Here is a 20,578-nt window from a genome sequence, read left to right as displayed (position 1 = left end):
AGCTTGGCTAAATGGGGAGTTTAAGGCTACCTTTGGTTACATGAGACCCTGCCGAGAGAGGGAGAGGGAGAGAGAGAGAGAGGGAGAGAAAGAAAGCTGACACTAGATGAAAGCAGTCAGGATACATATGCACCCTGTGAAGACACAGGGAGATCTGTCTGCAAGTTAAACAGAAAGACCTCAGGAAGAACCAGGCTGCCTTGTCTGAGGCCTGGATTCAGGACTCTAGACCTCACAGGCCATGCCTCAGCGGCCCCTGTGGGCTTGGGCTAACCCTAAATGAGCTCTCAGAGGCCCAGAGAGGGAAACACCTTGCCCAGGGGCCCAGCAGCCAATCTGTGGCTCTCATAGGCCCCAGCTGAGCCTCAGCATGGGTATCCCCAGAAGGTGCTGGTGGCATCACCCTCCACATTGAGGTCACGGTTACCCCAGGAAGAGGACCTGTTATTACCATCCACCAGAAGTTGTCAGAGTGACCCTCTGCCAGCCATTACCAGAGGTTAGAGGACAAAACTATGGAAGAGGGTGAACCCAGCAACTTGCCATTCTGTTGGAGATCAAGGACCTGGCCAGTGTGGGAGGTGGATGGTGGAAGTGGCTTGTTCCCTGTCACCTGTCTTCCTGTCCAGTCCTGGGCTCCTTTCCCCCAGAGTACCACCTATCATCTTGTGCCTTCAAATGCTTGATGACAAATTTTGTTACTTATGCAAATAATTCTGAACAATACCCTCCTATCTCTAACCTGCCCTCAGGGGTAACTGCTATAAATTTTCTTAAAATTGTTCCAGTCCTTTTTATACTTGATATAGCGTATAGTGTGTGCATGGGCACACCCTTGAAGGCTGCAGATCTCATCTTAAAGAGATGACATTGGAAAGGCAGCTACAGGCCAAGTCAGATGAATTTTCAGCTCTTTATTTAATTGTTGTTTCTTTTCCCATTTGAACAGCCCTCTTTTCTGCTCCTTCCTTGTCCTCTAAGAGTCTTTCCTAGGTTCACCTGTATTGTCCCAAATGGAGGCCTTCCAGGCTTTTCTCCTTTTTAAATGTTGAATAGTATTCTATCACACACACACACACACACACACACACACACACACACACACGTGTTACATAGACCCATCATCCCCAGTATGCTTCTTATGGAACAGGGAAGACACTATCTACATTCACATACATGAACCTGTGTAGTGGTTCCAAAGTCCCCATGGTCCCTCTGAGAGCATGGCTCACCCTAACTGGGGGCCAGTCTGCAGTATTATGAGCTATGCACACTGCTTTCTGTTCCCAGGACCAACCAGTTGGGAATAAATTTCCAGGGCTTTGCCCTGGCTCAGGTTCTCAGGTTTTGAGTCACCTTCAAAGTCTGCAGCCCCTCCTTCCTCAAGGCAGTCCTGAAAGTCCAGCCTCACCCATGCTACCCACAGTGACTGTCCTCAGCAGACTTTACAGTCCCCGTGGCACTGACTCAGCTGGGGCACTTTCTGTGGAGTCCCACTTACGTAGATCACACGGCTTGGGGACCCGGACGTGCTGGAGGCAGGCACTGAGACAATGCTCTCAGAGGACGTCCTGGTTTCCTAGAACAGAGGAATGGGGTCTGCGCTGAGTGACATGTGAGGAACCTTCCAGAGGCAGCTCTGGGATGGTGGCAGGATTGCCAGCAACCTCAGCAGGTGGAATGTCTTCCCTTTTTGTGAGTTGAGGGAAGTTTTGGAACAAACACACATGCTCGGGTGAACATCTGGAAAGTTACAATCAGACAACACAGCAGGCCATAGGTGACAGGCAAAGGGTCCAGGTGCCCAACACTGGCTGAATGCTCCAAAGGTCTTGAGAGGTGCTGGGGGTGGGGGCGATTTGTGTCTCCTCCAGCTCCAAGGTGCAAGGCAGCCCAGTTACCCACTATCCTGCTGTGCCGAGACTGCTCCTAGATAAAGTGGGGAGGGTCGAGGATGATGACACATGGGCAAACTGTGTAGCTGGTTCCCCAGTCAGCCTTGATGGGCAAGTCCCTTTCCTCAGGTGAGCAGTCATCCTCCAGCACCATCCTGCGGCTTCATCTCCGCATCCCTGATCTGATCCCCAGACCCTTCTCAGTTGGTCCCTCCCACACGCCTAGACTCAGCCCTATCAGGGCAGTATTACGTGATGTGTGATATTACTGTCATGCTCTTGGGCCCCCTGCCAGCCTATGCTGCTGACTGGCTCACGCAGTCCTTGGACAGCCCTCCCCCAGCCTCTACTGTACCCAGCACCAGCTCCAGCTCTTCTGCTCTGACTCCGCCTTCCCCTCATGCATAGGCTGCTCCTGTGTGCCCAGCATCTGGCAACCATCCCTGGCAGGACCCACACACCTGGCCACTCTGCTCCCCTTCTCCTGGTCTAGCCGTCACTCCAGGACTCCTACCTGCCTGCCCTCCATGCATCCTACTCCCATCTGAGAGGAACACATCCCACCAGGAACACATCCCACCTCGAGAGCCATGAGCTCTTGACCCCTCTGTCCTTAGCCTCGTGTCCCCCACTGAGCCTCCTCAGTGACCCCTGCTGCCACCACCCCTGCCTCCTTTTCTTCAACAGGCCCTTCATTGCCCATGATGACTGTCCCATGTCCTTACCCTGCAGTGACTGACATCAGTTAGGGGCTGAATTGGTTTCCCTCAATCCTGTGTAGAAACCCTACCCTGGGGCCTCAGAGTGTGACGTGACCCTGTGGAGATGGGTCTTCACGGAAGTCACAAGGTGAAATGGGTCACTGGGGAGACTCCAAGAAAATCTACCTGGGGTCTAGGTAGAGGTCAGAATCCAGACACATGCACACACGCACGCCTGCACACACAACATGAGAGAACAGGAAGAAGACACTGCTGCCAGTTGAGTAGAGAGGCCTCAGGAGGAGCCAGCTTGGTACCTGGGCTCCACCTAACTCTTAAAGCCCCCAGGTTATGGGGCTGCAGAGCAATCCTAAAACCTCAGACTGAGTGCCTCCTCATGAGGCCTCCCCTCCTGAGAGCCTCCTACATGACACCAGCAGGGACAGGTGGACGCCAGGACCAGACGTGCCACACACGGCGGCAGGAGGCACAAACCTGTAAGGCACAGGCCGATGCGCCCGGGCAGGTCTGTCTGCAAATGGGGCTGTGCATCTACAAGGGAGAGAGGAGGGACGGCGTGATGCTCACACCCAACTCTCCACTTGATTGATCACCTGCATCTCCTCCACAGGCCATGTGCTCCAGACCATCAGCACCAAGCTCTCTCCTTCCTGTACCCTTCATTTCCTTGACCCCTCAGCTCAGGACCTAGTGTCAACTCAGACGTGCATGAGGCCCCTGTGACCATAGGCTTCTGAGGTTGATAGGGGTGGGCTTGCCTCACAGGGGAGCTTCCCAGTCCTTGGTCACCCCAGATCTCAGCATAGCCACATGCAGGGAAGCCAGGCTTCCTGGTCCTGTAATAGGTGCTTTTTGCGTGTGAGCTGGGAGACCAGGTGGGTATCGTGTTTTACTGACCCTGAATGAAGCCTGGCTGGAGTTCAAGAATTTGAAATGCCTCTTGGGCCTCAGTTTCCTTCTTTGAAAGTGGCAAAATGCTCAGAGAGGGGCCTGCCATTCCTGGCATCCAGAGCAAAGTCTCTCTCAGGGCAAGCCAGCAGAATATGTGAGCCAGCCCCATGCAGCAGGCAGAGGTTGCCAATCCTACCTCCATTTGTGCCGGGGCTCCTGCTGCCTGCCCTCCCTGACTCAGCTCTGTGGGGAGTGCAGCTCAGGGCCTGCCCCACTGTTAGCTAGGGAGGCAGGGAGAGGACTTGAGATGACTGTCCCTTGGGCAAGGACTACCTGGGAAGCTGCTCTGCTTCCCCCATCCCTCCCTGACTGCAGTCTGCCCCACAGAGCCTCACAGGGAACCCTAGCTTCACACCCTCAGAGCCATGTGGAGCTGTCTTGCTCCCACCCAGAGAGACAAGACCAACACCTGGAACTCACAGCCCTGACTACTGGAAGCAGCTATACTATGGCTGTGACTTGGGGTGCCTGATTCACTGATTTTGATACCCACTCACCTCCATATTAAAACTGAGGGTCTGGGACCCAGAGAAGGCTGGCGACTTGCTCAAGTTCACAGAGTTGGGAAGAGACAGAACTGGACTTTAGTACCAAAGCTGTTCTACCACCTCAGCCCAGCGTGGGCTCTCACATCCAGCCAGGAAGCCCTTGTACTTGGGCTTTCCTGTGCGCTCAACAAGCCTGCTGGCTCCCAGCTCAGCATCCAGTCTCCAACTTCTCCCAGCCTCCCACCCACAGCAACCAGTCCAAACTCTGCTGCAGAGGCCTCTAAGCTTTTCCCAAGGTCACTAAGAAGTGCCACTGTGGAAGCCCATAGCCTGTGGGACCAGCTGGCCAGAACAGGTTCCCTGCTCTGAAGTCATGCAGCCCCTGGCAGGGCAGGTGCCTCTGAGATAAGCCGTCCCTATAGCCACCTCCAAGGCTCAGCTCTAGCTACTGAGCAGCACAGAGGACCCAAAGCTTCATGGCCCAAAGCACTCAGGACCCAGGCCCAGTCTGAACAGCGAGTCTCAGCTCTAGGAAGACACCGGATTCCACCAAGGCAGCAGGGACACAGCTTGACCCACACTGACCACACTGCAGATAGGGCTCTTCTAGCAGGGTCCCCACAGACCTCATCCACCTGGGTTTCAGGTACCACAGTGGGTGCCTGGCAGTTCAGTAAGGATCCCATGCCTATGGGCCTGGATGGTCAGGACTGCATTGCCCAATGTCCATTGAGCACCTGCTGCAGACATCAGAACCTACAACTTGGGGTCCTTGTCTTCAGCAAACTCGCTGCCCCGGGGGTGGGGGGCAGTCACACAGTTGAGGCCACCTTCTAGGCAGCAGGGAAAGGTGTGTCCTCCCTCCTTCAGGCCTGTTCTTGCATGGAGAGTCCAATCAGGAACCAGTGTCTCTTGCTGGAGAGTGAGTCCCCTGAGCGTTCTGGAGTCATCCAAGAGCCAGCACAGAGGGGCACTTGTTAGTGACTGCTAAGACCAAGACAGGAAATAACTTCTCATCTTGGCCCCTGGGTAGAAAGGAGGTGCCACCTCCACTTGGCGGCAGATCTCAGAAGTCAGCAGCATGGATGCCACCTTCCTCTGTGCTGCATCCCTTGGGTGTGGGGGCTGCCTGAGCTAACCAGGTCTGCCTGGCTGTGCCTACTCAGGAATTGAAACACAGAGGGGAACAACAGAGGGTTAGGAGTCTGTCCCCTCTACTCCTAGGCTAGACCAGGCATCTAGCCCTGTGAATCCCTGGCAGAGGACCAAGAGGGCAGCTGGTCTCAGGCTGCCCAACCTCTGCCCGAAACGTTGGCTGAAGGAGAAAAGCCTTCATTTTGAATATGCTCGCTTCAGTCGCTGTGCCGGCCACAGAGCCCAGGAGACAGAGCCTGAGTGCACAGGCACAGGAGAACAAGGCTGCCTTCTTCCCTGGACTGGCAGAGCCTCCCAGCTGGCCAGGGACCAGAGAAAGTGAGGGCAGTTGCCCTGTCCTTGAGGCTGCCTGTGGTCATGAGGGAGGCGGGAACTCCCTTTCCTAGCTCTGATGGGTCTCAGGATGGGATGCTCCCTGTACCTATATATGTCAGAAAGCCTGTTTAAAGCCTCTGGGCTTGCCAGGCTTCCTCCTTCCCTTTCCTGGGCCCTCAGGACAGCATGGGGGAGCCTGCAGACACAGATGGAGTCAGGCCCTGGGGGTCATATCAAGGTCACCAGGCCATTGCCAAGAGCAGAAATGCCCTGGGTGTAGACAGTTTGCAGTATGAATCAGCCCATGCTGGCCATGGCTGAGGAAGACCGAGCACACAATGGACAGTTGCTCACTAGCCTCTTGTCTGGGGAAGCCACAGTAAGGACTTAATAAAGGACCGAGCTGTGACCATGGGAGGCAGAATAATGCAGTCATTGGGGTGTGGCGGGTCCAAGCTCTGCTGAGAGGATCCTGCTGCCCACAGGCTCTGTGCTCCTCCCTGTGGCCTGCTTATCCTCCTGCTCCTGTTACTGCCAGACCCCCCCATTCCCCTCCCTTCCCCCTCCTCCCATCCCTCCTCTTCTCCCTCCTCCTCCTCTCCCTCCTCCTCCCCTCCCTCCTCCTCCTGCCCCCCCTCCTCCCCCTCCCCCCCTTCTTCCTGCTCTGCCCTCTAATTATCTAAGAAGTAAGCAGTCAACCCAGGCTCAGCACTCAGGCTTGAGTTTGAGTTCTGTCCCTGATCTAACACACCCTTGGAATGTTGTGCTTCCTTCCCATCCAGGGGTGGCAACTGTTTCTCTGGCTCTAAGACAGGAACCCCAGTTCCTGGAAAATAGCAGAGTGTATGTGGGTTCAGAATCTGGCCCTGCTCAGAGGCTGAGGTCATGCTCATCCTACCTCAGATGCAGCTGTGTTCAGGGAAGGCTGGCCATACCTTACCATCTCAGGTTGAGGATGGCCATGCCAGGGAAACCAACCTGTGACCTGGGGCAGGAGCCTTAGGTCACATGGAACCAGTTGACCTGACATGTGGGCCAGGTTCACTGACAAGTCACACCTGTAGCAGAGTCCCAGTGAAGTCTTAGGCACCCAGCTTGCCTGGTGGGCAGTGCTCAGAGTGCCGTATCCCACATCTGTGCAGGAGGATGACACACCCGACTCCAAGAGAAGATCTGCCTGGGGCCACTGGCCATCTGACCATCCTCCCCTCAAGAACTTGATAAACAACAGGCCAGCTGTCAGTGAGGACATGGGAACTGTCAAGCCCAGGGTCGGTTTGGACCCTCTTGGTGCTCATGAGGACTGTCTAGGGTCTCCAAAACTGTCAAAACCACCTCTACTCACTGGCTGGACACAGAGGTCAACAGGGTCAAGTCAACAGGGTGGGGTCCCATTAGACCAGTGTGATGGCTCACTGACCAGTGTGATGGTCCCCCATCTTGTGCCCCCCCATCTCTCTACTGCTTCAGAGGCCTGGTTGAGGAGCTTGCACAGGCTGGCCTGCCCCCCTCTCTCTAACCAGTGTGAGGAGACACACAAGTGGGAAAGGACACAGGAAAGCTATGAGTCTTACCAACCTTGCTCTTGTCCTCAGTCCTGGCTGCTTGCCGACATGCTGGGTGCCAGATGGAGGAGCCTGTGGACAGATTCCCAAAAGGGGGAAGGTCAGAGGGTGGGCCCCAATGAATGTGAGACCAGTGTAAGAAGTTAGAGGGAGGTGTGGTTCATAAATGGACACCTGCTCACCACTCTCTGAGCAGGCCTGATGTCTCCTTTGTGCTGGGGTGACCCAGGCCTGGGATGCAGAAGACACAGCTCCTGGGCCAGGTGGCTGGCAGTCTGTGCAATAATGGCATGAGGAAAAGGGGCAAACCAATCACTGTGGGCCATTTGCTCCACAATAGGCAGCATGGGGTTCCAGGGAGCCTGGGGCGCATGGACACACCTAGGGCAGTCAGAAGTGTTCTCAGAGGTGTTCAAGTGCAGAAACAGGAATGGGAAAGCGGTGCCATGGCCAGGAGATCGTGAAAGTCACAGGACCCACACTTCTCAGAGCTCCAGCTACTGCAGCAGCCACCTATCAGATACCACAGCTGTCAGATCAGGTGAGGACCAAGCAGAGGGCCTCAGGGTGGGCAGGCATGAGGGGGTCCTGGTCATAGGCTCCAGCACAGTGTGGAGCATAAGCGAGTGCCACCAGCTCAGTCTAAACCCTCACTGTACAGTGTAGGAAACCCACACACAACAGGGGGCAGCCTGGGCAGCCCTGGAAGGTCCTACTGTAGAGTTTGGGACAGCCCAGACTCATGAAGGGCAGCTTTGTTCTCTGAGATGAGGGCACTCTTGTGCAAACTCACATCTCCAATCCACGGTCCCAGGGCTGTTGTGTTTGGTGGTGTTGCTGGCCCACTATCTGAGGGCCCCATTTACAGCGAAGCCTCAGCAGAGGGCCTCCTGTCAGACAACTGCTATGGCCAGCCCGGCTCAACAGGCGACAGTGGGACAAGGCCAGCCCATCTGACATCACCTTCAGGCTTGCCTCAGAAAGGCAGGCCTGTGTGACACACAGCCAGTGTGGCTCGTCCATGTGAGGTCACTCAGCGCTAGTCTGTGCACAGTGCACAGCAGATACAGCTGCCATGAGCTCCCTCCCTTACCTGCCCTGCTCAGCTGCTGCTGGGATCCCAGGAGACTCACAGAGGAAGTGACCAGAGAGATGAATGTGCACACAAGTCCCACCACATCTGGTCTACTGATCATGTCCACCCCATCACCGGTCTTGGGCCTCTCCTGTGTGGCCAGTATTCCATGGTTATCTGCCTGGGATGAAGCCAAGCTTCTGCCCTTCCTCCTCAGCCTCTGCCATCCAGGCTTCCTGGCAACCTTATGGGGATGGTTTCTCTTCTCTCTCTCCTCTCTCTCTCTTCTTTCTCTCTCTCCCTCTCCCTCTCCCCCTCCCCCTCCTCTCTCTCTCCTCTCTCTCTCTCTCTCTCTCTCTCTCTCTCTCTCTCTCTCTCCAGTCTGCACAGGGCCAGCTCACCAGGGGTCTCTGGGGTACAGCCTCAAGCCAGCAGTCGCTCCCTCTGGGTAGCTGCTCTGGAGGGCAGGCCAGCCCACCTCATCTGCTTGTCCCCAGCACTCAGTGGCACTCAGAGGACACCAACCATGTTCCTTGCTCCTTCATCAAACTCTAGACCAGCCCTCAATCTTTGCCTCAGTCTTTGGCCTCTGCCCACCCACACTCTCTTGTTTTAGCCTTGCTTAGCCCAGTTCTAATACAAATCCTGCAGGTCAATTCACCAAGAATCCTTCCCTCTTAGTGTCTGGCCTCCTCGATGCTCAATGAACTCTGGTCTCTCAAGGGTCTGCATCCTTGATGCTTGTACCTGATGCTTGTGCCTATTAGCTATAACTGTCAACTTGACACAACCAGGGAGGAGGAAGTGCCTAGGTCAGGTCGGCCGCGACATGTCTGTGTGGGGATTGTCTCAATGGCTGATGGATGCAGGAAAACCCAGCCCATGGTAGGTGGTGCCATTCCCCATCTGAGTCTTTGGACTGTAGAAAAGACTAGCTGAGCATTATCAGTTTGCTTCTGCTTTTGATCACAGTGTGACCAGCTGCAAGTTCCTGCCTTGACTTTCCTGTGATGTTGGACTGTAACCTGGAATTCTAAGCCACACAAACCCTTTCCTCTTCTACATTGCTTTCAGTCAGGGTGTTTTGTCACAGCAACAGAGATGAAAGTAGGACTTAGGAGTTTGCATTTTCCTCCTTAAAGAGAGTGAGGAGTCTAGAACATGTGACCGGGAGGCAGCACATGACACCTGATGGGCCTCTGTGGCAAAAGGATCATTCTGAGCTAGGTACTTGGGGACATGGAAAACTCAGGAACACTATGACAACAGAGAGGCAGTCATTGCAGGGGAAATTCACATCTCTACAGGGATCTCCATGTGCGAGGCTATGCCCTCATCTGGCAGAAGGGGAGGCTGCGTCACGAGACACACGCTCACATTCTTTCTGCCCTTTTCTCCTTGCCTGCCTTCTGTCCCAGAGGTCACCACTAAGGGCTCTGAAGGGTAAAGAGAAAACTATCTTTCCTTCCCTACAAGAGCCACTGGCTCCACTCTCTGCTTTCAACCAACAGGAAAGGAATCAGAGGTCAATGAATGCTACCATCAGAATTAATGGTAAACAGGAGATGCTCTGTACCTGAAAGGGTTAATCCAGGAGGAGCCAGACAGTTGGCTGTGTGGCCTGCCATAGTTTTCAGCCCCAGTGACCCAGAGGACTCCCCTCTTTTACTGCATTATAATGTTCAAAAAGAGTTTCAGAGGCTATGATTTTTAAACCAAGCTCTTGCACCAGGTCCTGACAAAATACCTTAGCCAAAACGAATCACTCCCAATAGGTTTCTACGTTGAGACAGGACTGGAGTGGGAAAGTCATGCCAACCCAAGAGGCCTGTTAGGTCAGCAAGTCCTACGTGCTCTCAGCCTTACTCTTCCCTAGAAGCAGTCTGTAAGACCTGGCGCTAACCAGTCAGCCACTGTCCCGATGCAGTCTCCTAGTTCTGCCCCACAGTAACCTGGCAACACCATCTTGCCTGGTCTATACCATGAGGGTCTCTGCTCGGCTGTGGGATGTCCATTCTACTTCAGATCCATGTCTCCTGATTCTAGAGTGGGACCTAAAACCACGAAGGTGACTAAGCTGGGTTATTTTTACTTTTTTCTTCTTTTTTTTTTTTTGGTCTTTTTGAAGCAGGGTCTCCCTGTAGCCCCAGCTGTCCTGGAACTCACTATGTAGACCAGGCTGGCCTTGAACTCACAGAGATCCGCCTGCCTCTGCCTCCCAAGTGCTGGGATTAAAGGCGTGCGCCACCACGCCCAGCTTTACTTTTTTCTTTTACACTATTACTATACTTTATTTTATATTATTATTGCATATGTTACAGTGCTCATGTGATTGTCGGAGGACAACTTTATGAAGACAGTTCTCTCCTACTCTTATGTGGATTCCGGGGATTGAACTCGGGTTGTTAGGCTTGTATGACGAGCATCTTTGCCCACTCAGCCATCTCACCAGTCCTCTTAATATGACTTTTAATGCCGAGCGAGTCAGGGTTCCAGTGAGCTGCCTTTGAAGGCTGACTCATTTCTTCCAATCCCCCCTTTGCCAGTGTGCTCCCCCTTTCTACAAGCTGCCTCCCCCCTTTGCTTCGGGAAGGAAGCCTGGGCTCACTGCAGTGCGACAGGGGTGCCAGAAGCAGGGTCTCGGGTGGGACACAACTGAAACTCTGCAAGTCCCTGAGTGGGGACGAGGCCTGAGGGGCAATGGACATGCAGCCATGCTGGGTCGGCTTTTCTGGTGGGATCACCCGGCCGGCTCCTCGGGTGCCTGATCCCCCTCCTCATCTCACTCTTCAGGTTCACTGACACCCTCAACGGAGATGCAGCTGAGCAGGCTCTGCCTGTGCGTGGGTGACAGCGCTGGCTTACCAGCGGCGCTGTGACAAAGCTCACTCCCAGGTGGTGTGTGGAAGGCACATGTGGGTTCTTGCCACAGGATGAAGCAGTGTATCCGGATGCTTACCTTGCAAGTACATCTCCTCGCCCTCCGCAAACATCTGGCCGCACCTGACGCATATCGCGCAGGAAGGGTGGTAATGCTTCTCCCCGGCCTGCACAAAGCACAAAGCAGGTGTCTTGCTGTGGCAGCAGGATTCCCACAAGGCCACAGCACACAGGGTGGGCATCTGTGCCCTGCATTCACATCCAGGGGAGGCTGGGTGGTAAACACATCAAAGGCCTGGCAACCAGTAGGACCAAAGACCTGCACAAGTTCAGCAGGGCAGCCAAGGGCCTTGTGAACACTGGGCAGACCTAGCTATGCCTGCTCTACCCCTGACCTCCAGGGACCATGTGTGCAGGCCCCCAGGCTGTGGACAGGTCACTATCAAAGGGGAAACAGGTCTCCTCATTTCTGCATGTCCTGGAGGAGGGAGAAGGGCAGGAGAACGGAGCGATGAAGAGATGCCATCATCTCCCCAGTGATGGAGGGGGTGTGTGTGATGTAGCTCTGCATTCCTCAGTTTTCTCAATAGAAAGTCTTAAAAGCTATTATATTAGATCACAAATTTTAACACTGAAACAACCTAAACAGGTTTAGCTTACTTCCCCATGGTGCCAAAAAAAAAAGTCCTAAAATCCTGTTTCCAGTACTCCTCAAGAGCAAACTTTGCTCCCTGGGGCGGGGCAGGGCAGGGCGAGCCAGGCCTGACACTGAGAGTGAAGGACAATCACATCCTAAAGTGGGAGGAAGCTCCCCAACCTGAAGCAGAATCGGCTCTTCCCTGAATAGGGGAGGGGGAGGTTACAAGCACCTCACCTCGTGTCCTTCCTCTGCTTATGTCATCCCCTGGAAAAAGTAGGTCAAGGCCCAGGATATAGGGAGGAAGAATCTAGAATCTAGATCCTCTCCTGTGAGGGCCTTGATAGACTGCTCTGCCACCTTCTAGCCATCGACTCAGCCTGCACCCCTGCTTACAGCTTGGGCAAAGAATTCTCCAAGCAGAGAGAAGAGATGCCATCTGACCCAGCCCTGGCCTTTGTTCATGTCAACCCTGCCACTTGGGTGCCCTCTTTACCTCCCAGTTCTACCCTGAGTAGCCTTGTGTCTTCCCAAAGCCAGCTCCTTCTGGGGGCGTCCCTGATGGATGCCTCCCTAATCTCAGCCTTCTGGCCCACGTCTCACTGCTTGGCAGTGTCTGGGCTTCTCCCCTTCACACACTGCAGGGACAGGTGCCTGGGTCCTTCCCGGGACTTTTGGAGGCAGTGGCCACCCTGTGAAGCAAGACAAGCCCTGTTAGCACAGAGGTGGTCAGTCCGAAGCCCATGTAGTTCTGGTTGTGGTGGTGGCTTGGGGGGCAATGGCAGTTTGGGTCATGGAGGAAGCATCAGTGGTCGTGGTGGTGTTGGTAGATATGGTGGCAGTGGGGGTGGCGCTGATGGATTTGGTGATGGTGGTGGCTATGAGGGAAGCAGCCTGGTTACTCTGAAGCAGGACAAGTCTCTGGTGGTGGTGATCAGGGCTATGAACGTCGGGCAGCAGCCATGGTGGGCGTGGCCACGATGACAGCTCTAACAGTGGGGGAGGTGGCAATGTATTTGGCCATGGTAGTAGAAACAACCACGGAGGTGGTAAAATCTATGGTGATGTTGGAGATCACAACTGATCTTCAAAGTCTGGACCCATGAAGGGAGGAAACTTTGGAGGCAGAAGCTCTGGCTGTGGTAGAGGCTAAGACTCTGCCACACCAGGAAACCAAGGCAGCTACAGTGGCCCCCAGCAGCTACGGCAGGGCAGAAGGTTCTAATTACTTTCAGGAAACAAAGCATCCTGGGAGAGGGGCATCAAAGACGTAACAGGATACAGGTTATATCAGACACGTGCAGACTCAGCCAAGCACAGCAGAACAGGGCCTGGCTGCCACGAAGGTGTTTTCTAGATAAACTCATGTTTTGGGGTGAGAAAGCTTGAAGACTATTTGTGGCTATACAACAGGTTATTTTAATTTTCATTCTCTGATAACTATAAAGCATTTCATCCAGGGCTTTTTGTTTTGAGGAACTTTTAGAGAGTGGTTTAAGAGTGGTTTTAGAGGGTGGTTTAAGACCGTGTCTCACTATGTAGCCCTGACTGACTTAGAACTTGCTATGTAGATCAGACTAGCTTTGAACTCACAGAGATCTGCCTGCCTCTGCCTCCAAAGTGCTGGGATTAAAGGTGTGCGCCATCACACCCAGCCCCAACAAAGGGTTTTAATGTAGAACTTTTTCTCACCCATGCAGTTGATGACTAAATCTAATAATCTGATCATGACACTGAATAAATATCTTTTAAAAAATAAAATGGGGGGTAGAGCGATGTCTCAGCAGTTAAGAGCACTGGCCACTCTTGCAGAGAACCAGGGTTCAAGTCTCAGCACCCACATGGCAGCTAACAATTGTCCATAGCACCAATTCAAGGGGATCTGATGCCCTCTTCTGACTTCCATGGGCATTGCACAACACAGATGCATTTACACACACACAGGTATTACACTCATACACATAAAGTAATAATAATAAAAATAAATAAAATATTAAAAAAAATAAAATGGGCTATAAAGATGGCTCAGTGGTTAGGAGTTAGGAGTGGCTCAGTGCTGAGGAGCTGAGTTCAAAGCCCAGCACCTGTGTAACAAGCAGGGCATGGTCTCAAGTGCAACTGTAACCGTGACACTGTGGGGACACAGACAGAATTGCTGGAGCTTATTGACTTCCAGCCTAGACGGTGAACACAATATCCAGATTTAGGGAGAGATTCTGCCTCAAAGGAATAAGGTAGACTGCGATGGGGAGAGCACTCAACCTTCTCCTCTGACCTCTGCACACACACACAGGTGCACACACCCATGTCCATATCTGTGTACACCACACACACACACACACACACACACACACGACAGAAAAAAAATAGAAAAATGAGCAGAAACTAGAATAGACATTTCACCAAAGAAGCTATTCAAATAACAAGCAGTTCTCAGAAAGATGTTCTGTGTCACGTGTCACTGTCATAAGAATATGCCCTCCGAGAACACGGTGTTTCATACTCACTGGGACACCTGAGAGAGTAACAAAACAACCAAAGCATGGGGCAGCCTGTGCTAAGCTGCTGTTTCCTCAGACAAACATCGATTCATCATACAAACCAGAAATCTACACCTTCGTGTCTAAGAAAGATGAAGAGAAACCCAAAAAATGGAACCACATTTCTAAACAAAGACTCCTCATCCAAGTTCACAGTGGCTTGACACACCCTAGCCAGTTTTCCAGTTTTCCAGCAGTTCACATGTGCACCACGGAGGAGGGAGTTGGCGCCATCCAGTGGGTGCTGCACAGCTGTCAAGAGGAAGACGTGCCCACACGTGCCATAGCGTGGATGGCCGACAAACACTAAATGCTGAAGGGAGAGGACCCAGCCACTCAAGGCCAGCAGCATGACTCCCAGAAACATCCAGAACAGTCAAAGCCACAGAGGCAGTCAGGGGCTGGGAGAAGGGAATGAGGGAATGACCCTGTGTGGGTGTGCAGTTCCTTTTGGGGTAACTAAAGAAAGGTTTGGATGTACTGTGAACATTGTCTACTGGCAAGTTAGATGCCCAGAGTTGTGCATTTTGTGCGCTTTCAGTGGTTGGGCTCCATCTGAGGCTAGGAGAGGTCAGTCCCTGATGCTCTTGTCACCAACAGCCACGCGCCAAGTACGGCATCAAAAGCTTTAAGTACATTCATGTCCATTCTCTGTTTGTACACTGTCCTCCACATCCACTGCTCAAATGAAGAACCTGAGGCTTAGGGAAGCCAGGAGATTCACCCACGGCCCTAGTTCCAGGAGGGTGGAGCCAGGACCCCAGCCAGGCAGGCAGATGCCACCTGGACTAGAGACTGCCCCCTGGAAAGCACCTGCGACCTTAAGGACACACAGGTTGGCTGTGGCTGATCCCTCACTGCTTTTGTGGTCAGTTCTCCTAAACCAGGGCATAGGGACATGGGAATCACAGAGGGGTTTCAGGGGTCACAGAGCACCTACTCTGTTGGGTGGCTTCCCATAACATCATGGCGGAGCACTACAGTCAGAGTCACAGATGAGCCAGTGCCCCTAGAAACCTCCTGACCACACGGTCTTGACTGCATGTGAGTGAGCACCCGAGACCTCGGAGCCAGGAGAGACAAGCGATCTCACTCTTGCTGGGGCCCACACATCTGCAAAGTGTAACAGACAACAGCTGAGCCACATTTCAAGGATACTCCATGTTCTAGAGCAATCCATCTGTAATGAGATATAAGGGCCTATGTCTCAGGTATCATGGGAGACATCATGGGGCTACAGAGGGAATGAGCCTTCACGTGGGCAGGCCTACCCCAGGTCACAGTCAAGGCAAGGGTGATGATTCCTGCCTGGGACCCTCATTTCCTGTGCATGATCTGGGTCTCATGGCCTGTCTTGGGGTTCAGAGTCCCTGACTATAAATTAAAGAGGGTCCCTCCATTCAGGATGGACTAGGACAATAAGGCTCTCTGACTCCTGGGGGTGCTTGGTTATGTCAAATGCCACCCTGTCATCATCCCATCCACTCTGGGGCAAGAGAGGGAACACGGGAGGCCAGTTAGGGTAACAGGGATCATAGCTAAATATCTTCACTGCTCTGTCCCATCCATGGCCACTGCATCTCCCTCACAGTGAGGGTTTGTTCCAGTCATCACCCACACATAGTCCCCCACACCCCCAGGAAGACCTAAACCATCAGGAGTCAGTGGTTTCAACGCTGAACATCTGAGCTGCCACCCCCAACTCCCAGGCAGGCGGATGGCCCAGCCCCTTGCCTGTGTGGAGCTCAGGATGGCTCAGATTTGAACACTACAATGTGAGCCCAAGAGATTTTGCTGTGTGTGATTTTAGAAAAATACCTTATGCCTTCCAACAAGCAACTGTCATGTTGAGTGAGACAGGCCAAGACTGGCAATGGAGGTGTGAGCAGCCTGCAAGGGTGTGGAACCCCTACAGCTAAGCAGGGTCAGGACAGACTGCAGGGCTCCGAGGACAGCCCTACAGTGGCCCTGCAGAGAAGTCCAGTGGCCTGAACACCACCTCTCCTCATCTGTAAGGTGAAATAAGGGCCCTCTTCAACAGGCCAGCAGAAGTCCAGCCCTTCTCAGTGAAGCCATACACTGAGGCTAGTACCCTCTCCCCCGGATCTAACTGTGGGGTCTGATAGCATCTGTCTCCATTCCCTGGAGACCCGGCCATGTATCTAGTTGCCCCCAGGTCCTCCTTGGATTGACCATGATAAAGCAGGGCTAGGCCTGCAGGTGGCTGCCTGGAGCCCAGGGCACCCTTTGGCCATGCTCAAAGGTATAGATGCCTTTATTCTTTTTATTCACTGTGATATTGAGACTTTTGGACTTACTCTGCAGTGCGGGCCTTGGACCAGCCTCCCTCCTGACTCTACCTCCTGAACTGGGACTACAGGTGCCACCACCATGCCTGGCTTGCAAATTCCTTTGGAATTTCCAGAACTGAATCCAGATGTTGTAAGTCCCAATTACCATGGTGCAATGAGAAAATGAAATTTATAGAGCAGAGAATCAAACCGCAAGTGGGAACCATGCAACCCAAGAGGGTCTGCTGGCTGCAGCGGTATCCAGCCCCCAGGGCTTTTCCACCAGAGACACTGAGGGGGTCACTTATTCCCAAGAGGAAAGCCCAACTTCCTGAATGTCCAGAAAAGCCCCGGGAGGTCTGAAGCTCTCCCCAGACCCCAGCTCTATCCCTAAGTTCATCTAACCCTGACCACCCCACTGGGTCCTCACGTCTCAGGATCTGTTCCCAACATATGAGGCCCATCAGGTGCCCCTCTTCTCCCCTCTTTATCCTTACCATCAGCTCTACCTGGGAAGTCAGCTTTAGGAAGTGGTGCCATCTGCCCACATTCTACAAATACTCTTAGGGCCCTATCCAGGGACATGTCCATGAAAGGTGTTCTGAAGGGGACACAGGCCCACAGTCACTCACAAGCACTCTGGGGACAGAGGGTTCTTGCCAAACACATGGGAACAGTCGAGGATCCCAGCCTACAGTGGTGTACACATGCTTGTCCTGAATGTGCTTGCATGTGTGTTCGTGTGTCTATGTGTATCTGCATGTATGTCTGCATGACTGTGCACTTGTGTGCTGTCAAAATACATTTCTGTGTCTGTCTCTCTCTGTGAGCTTGTGTGTCTCTGTGTATGTTTGTGTGTCTGTATGTATGTTTGTGTATATGTGTGCCTGTGCACTTATGTGTGTTGTCTATACAGACCTATGTCTGTATGTCTCTAAGTATGTATATATACACAAATGTATATTTCTGTGTAGTATGTCTGTCTATGTCTCTGTCTCTGTGTTTGTAGCCTTGTGTATGGTGTACCTGTGTCTTTCTATGAGCTTCTGGGTGTTGTATGTCCATGTGTAAGTCTGTGGGTTGCCTGTGTATGTATGTGTCCATGTATGTATACATATGTGTATATGTATATGCATGTGTGTATGCATGTATGAATGTGTATGTATATGTGAATGTGTGTGTATGTATATGTGAATGTGTGTGTATGTAGTCAAAGTATAAAAAGATCCATTTCTAAGTGCTGAATAGTTTGGGTGCCAGCATTTATCAAGAATGATCTTAGTGTTTGTTTTATATGCTAATGTGTCTTTTGAATATGCTTTTAAACTAAACGCATTTGTTTGGAGGGGCTTGAAGAGTTGCCTCATTGCTGTCCTTAGGAAATGCCCTCCTCTATATGGAAACATGACTTATTCTCCACCAGTGGTAAAGGGCACATGCCCAAGGGGTGGCAGGAAAGTGCCTACGGGAGAGGGGAGGGGCAACAACCACACCCTGTCACCACAGGGTACAGTGTGAGGAATTGGAGGGACATTTGTGTGGTCCCTGACCCAGGGCAGAGCAGCCTGAGTGGACCCCTCTCCTCCAGAGACTCCGGGAGCTCCACATGACACCACCATCCTTCAGGGCATGGACCCTGTCACTTTCTTTTCTATGAGGCCAGGCCCCAGCTCAGGGTGAGACACAGTGAGTCCAGCAGGAGTTATACGGTAAACTGGGAAGTAACAATAAGAGGAAAAATGTGAGGAAGGGATTAATTAGTGATCCCAGAAAGACCTGGGCTTCCTGTTACCATGGAGATAGCCATGGGTACCAGGTGGTACTGAAAGTGGGGCCCAGACCATGGCACTGTCAGAGTTAACAGAGGGTGGAGCCGAGTTAGACCCACACAGCAGTCGTGCTCACCCCACCTTTGCAGGAAAACTAAGCAGACAGGACAGCTAGCTAAGGACTGAGCTCTGGGCATGTCTAAGCTAGCTAAGGACTGAGCCAGGCACGTCTCCTTCTTCCACACCTGATACCCAGCTCTGAGGGGCTCCTAATTCCTCACGAATTTGCCAGCAAGCTGCAGCTCTCTGCAGGGTGACCCCAGATGTTCCAGGTCTGCAGCCCCGTAGCAGGTCTGGGCGTTGTCTCACCAGCCACACCACACTTGCTCCCATTTGTCCATCTCTTCTGAAGCCCCTCTTTGTCCCCCTTGGAACAGGCTCCTCAGGACAGATGTCAGAGACAGGAATGACAGAGGAAAAGAGGGAAGAGGACTCTCCTCTATCTCCAGGAATGCACATTTCACTGGCAGCCCTTCTGGCACCCAGCGCCTAAGATGGCAGCGTGCCTGCCTCAGACAAACAAGGGCTGCTGTGGGGGAGCCCGGGAGGCTTCTACTTGGGCTCCACGGAGAGGACAGCTGGGGTGCTGATGAGCATCTCAGAGGATGAAGGGGGAATGAAAGGTGCCTCTGGCAGCCTCATGCACAAGCCCACCCACCTGGCCCACCACGGGTCCTGCCAGCCCTGCCAGGCTTCCTACCTGCACAGGTCTGTCCCCAGCCCTCCTTGGCACAGGAGCCTGGACCGCCTGCCCTGAGGGTATCACCCTCACCCTCAGTCAGCCTCTGTGTGCTCCTTTTTTTCTTTCTTCTGTTGCTCCTTCCTGCAGCTCCCCAAGAGCCCAGTGTCACCAGCTGGATGCCAGCCTGCCTGGCCCTGCGTCAGGTGGTGCCACTGCAGCGCAGCTCCCTTCTGCAGAGCTTGCTGTCTCCACCCGCGGCTCCCACCTCGCACCCGCCAGGAGGATGCTCAGAGCTTTGCAGAGCCCGCAGCACAGAGACTGACTGAGCCACGCCACCTCCACTACCTCCGCCACCGCAGCACACTCCCTCCAGTAGAGGCGAAAGCAAAAGCATGTGTTCCCTGGGAGGCCCTCTCTCCTCCACTGTCGACAGGAGGGAAACCAGAACTGTTCAGCTCCTGCCAGCAAGTACTGCCCCTTCCACGTAGTCCAGCGTACACCAAGGGCATACCACAGCACCCAATTCCAACTTCTGCGCTTGGCCCAGAGATACGTAGTAAGGATGTTCACTCTGCAGATGCAGGGTGCATGCTTGCTTTGCCCTCAAGCGAGGGGACACCGATGGCCCTACAAGGCGGTCCCTCCCTATGCATCACCCTCAGGCAGCACGAAGGTAAGGCTTCACCAGCTCCCTCACAGCAGAGCTAATGGGACCAGGTCAGTCTACAAGGCGGTCCCTCCCTATGCATCACCCTCAGGCAGCACGAAGGTAAGGGGCACATCATAGCACAGGCTTCACCAGCTCCCTCACAGCAGAGCTAATGGGACCAGGTCAGTTCTGCCCACCCAGGCCAGGGCCTCTCTCCTGGAGGGGCTGCTGGCCTCGGCTGTTGGGAAGTGGGTTGGGTACACACACCGTGCCTGTAGCAGCAGCGGGAATGGCAGAGATGGAGCCCCAGGTGCACCCACATCAGCCCACAAGGTCACAACTTGGTGAGACAAAATTAATCCATGCCACACCACGTCTGTGCCCTGGCAGAGGTCAGGAGGTGGGGGGGCAGCCTGGGTTCAAGTGCAGCTCTGCTGAAGGGGTCCCCATACCTGGTCTCTAGAGTCACCTGCACTTCAGAGGAAGATCACAGGTCAAAGGGACAGCTGTGTGGTCGGTCAGCAACACTGGAGCCTAGGTATAAGGGGGCAGCAGACCAGCAAGGGCCCCAGGCCCAAAAGGGGAGAAAACAATGGGTCTCGTGGACCAGAGGTCCCCAGAGAGAGGACAGAGCACAGACTGCAGTGTGCTGTGGGGAGGGACCCTGAGAGGCTGTGGGCTGTTGAGGGAAGAGAGAGAGGAGAGACCACACGGTTGTAGCCACAGCCACAGCCACAGCTACCCCAGGGGCCTCTGTCCAGGCAGCAGATGCTCTTTTTAAAAAATTCCCTGGGGACTCACAGCACAGTGCAGGAGGAGGTTAGAAGGGATCAGGAGTTTAAGGTCAGTCTCAGCTATTTGGAAAGTTCAAGGCTAAGCTAGGCTATAGGAGACCTTGACTCAC

General features: G+C 53.4%; 1 protein-coding gene across 11 annotated transcripts in view; it reads right to left on the bottom strand.

Moving 5' to 3' along the window:
• Ablim2 (actin binding LIM protein family member 2) overlaps positions 1-20,578 on the bottom strand; it is a 157,313-nt gene that overhangs the window by 69,045 nt on the left and 67,690 nt on the right. For 9 of the 11 annotated variants that reach the window (XM_008832844.1, XM_008832847.1, XM_008832852.2 and 6 more), the window contains exons 7-9: positions 11,126-11,213; positions 7,105-7,163; positions 1,502-1,579 (exon numbers count right to left, since the gene is read on the bottom strand). In XM_008832844.1, the coding sequence (XP_008831066.1) occupies positions 1,502-1,579; positions 7,105-7,163; positions 11,126-11,213 (225 nt within the window). Of the gene's footprint in view, positions 1-1,501; positions 1,580-3,091; positions 3,149-7,104; positions 7,164-11,125; positions 11,214-20,578 lie in introns of all 11 variants that reach the window. The other 2 variants (XM_008832851.2, XM_008832841.2) reach the window with 1 other exon arrangement.

The sequence above is a fragment of the Nannospalax galili genome, unplaced genomic scaffold (assembly GCF_000622305.1).
Source record: "Nannospalax galili isolate Female #2095 unplaced genomic scaffold, S.galili_v1.0 scaffold436, whole genome shotgun sequence".
Classification (NCBI taxonomy): Eukaryota; Metazoa; Chordata; class Mammalia; order Rodentia; family Spalacidae; genus Nannospalax; species Nannospalax galili.
Note: the sequence above shows the minus strand (reverse complement) of the source record. Positions and strands in the feature narration are given on the sequence as shown.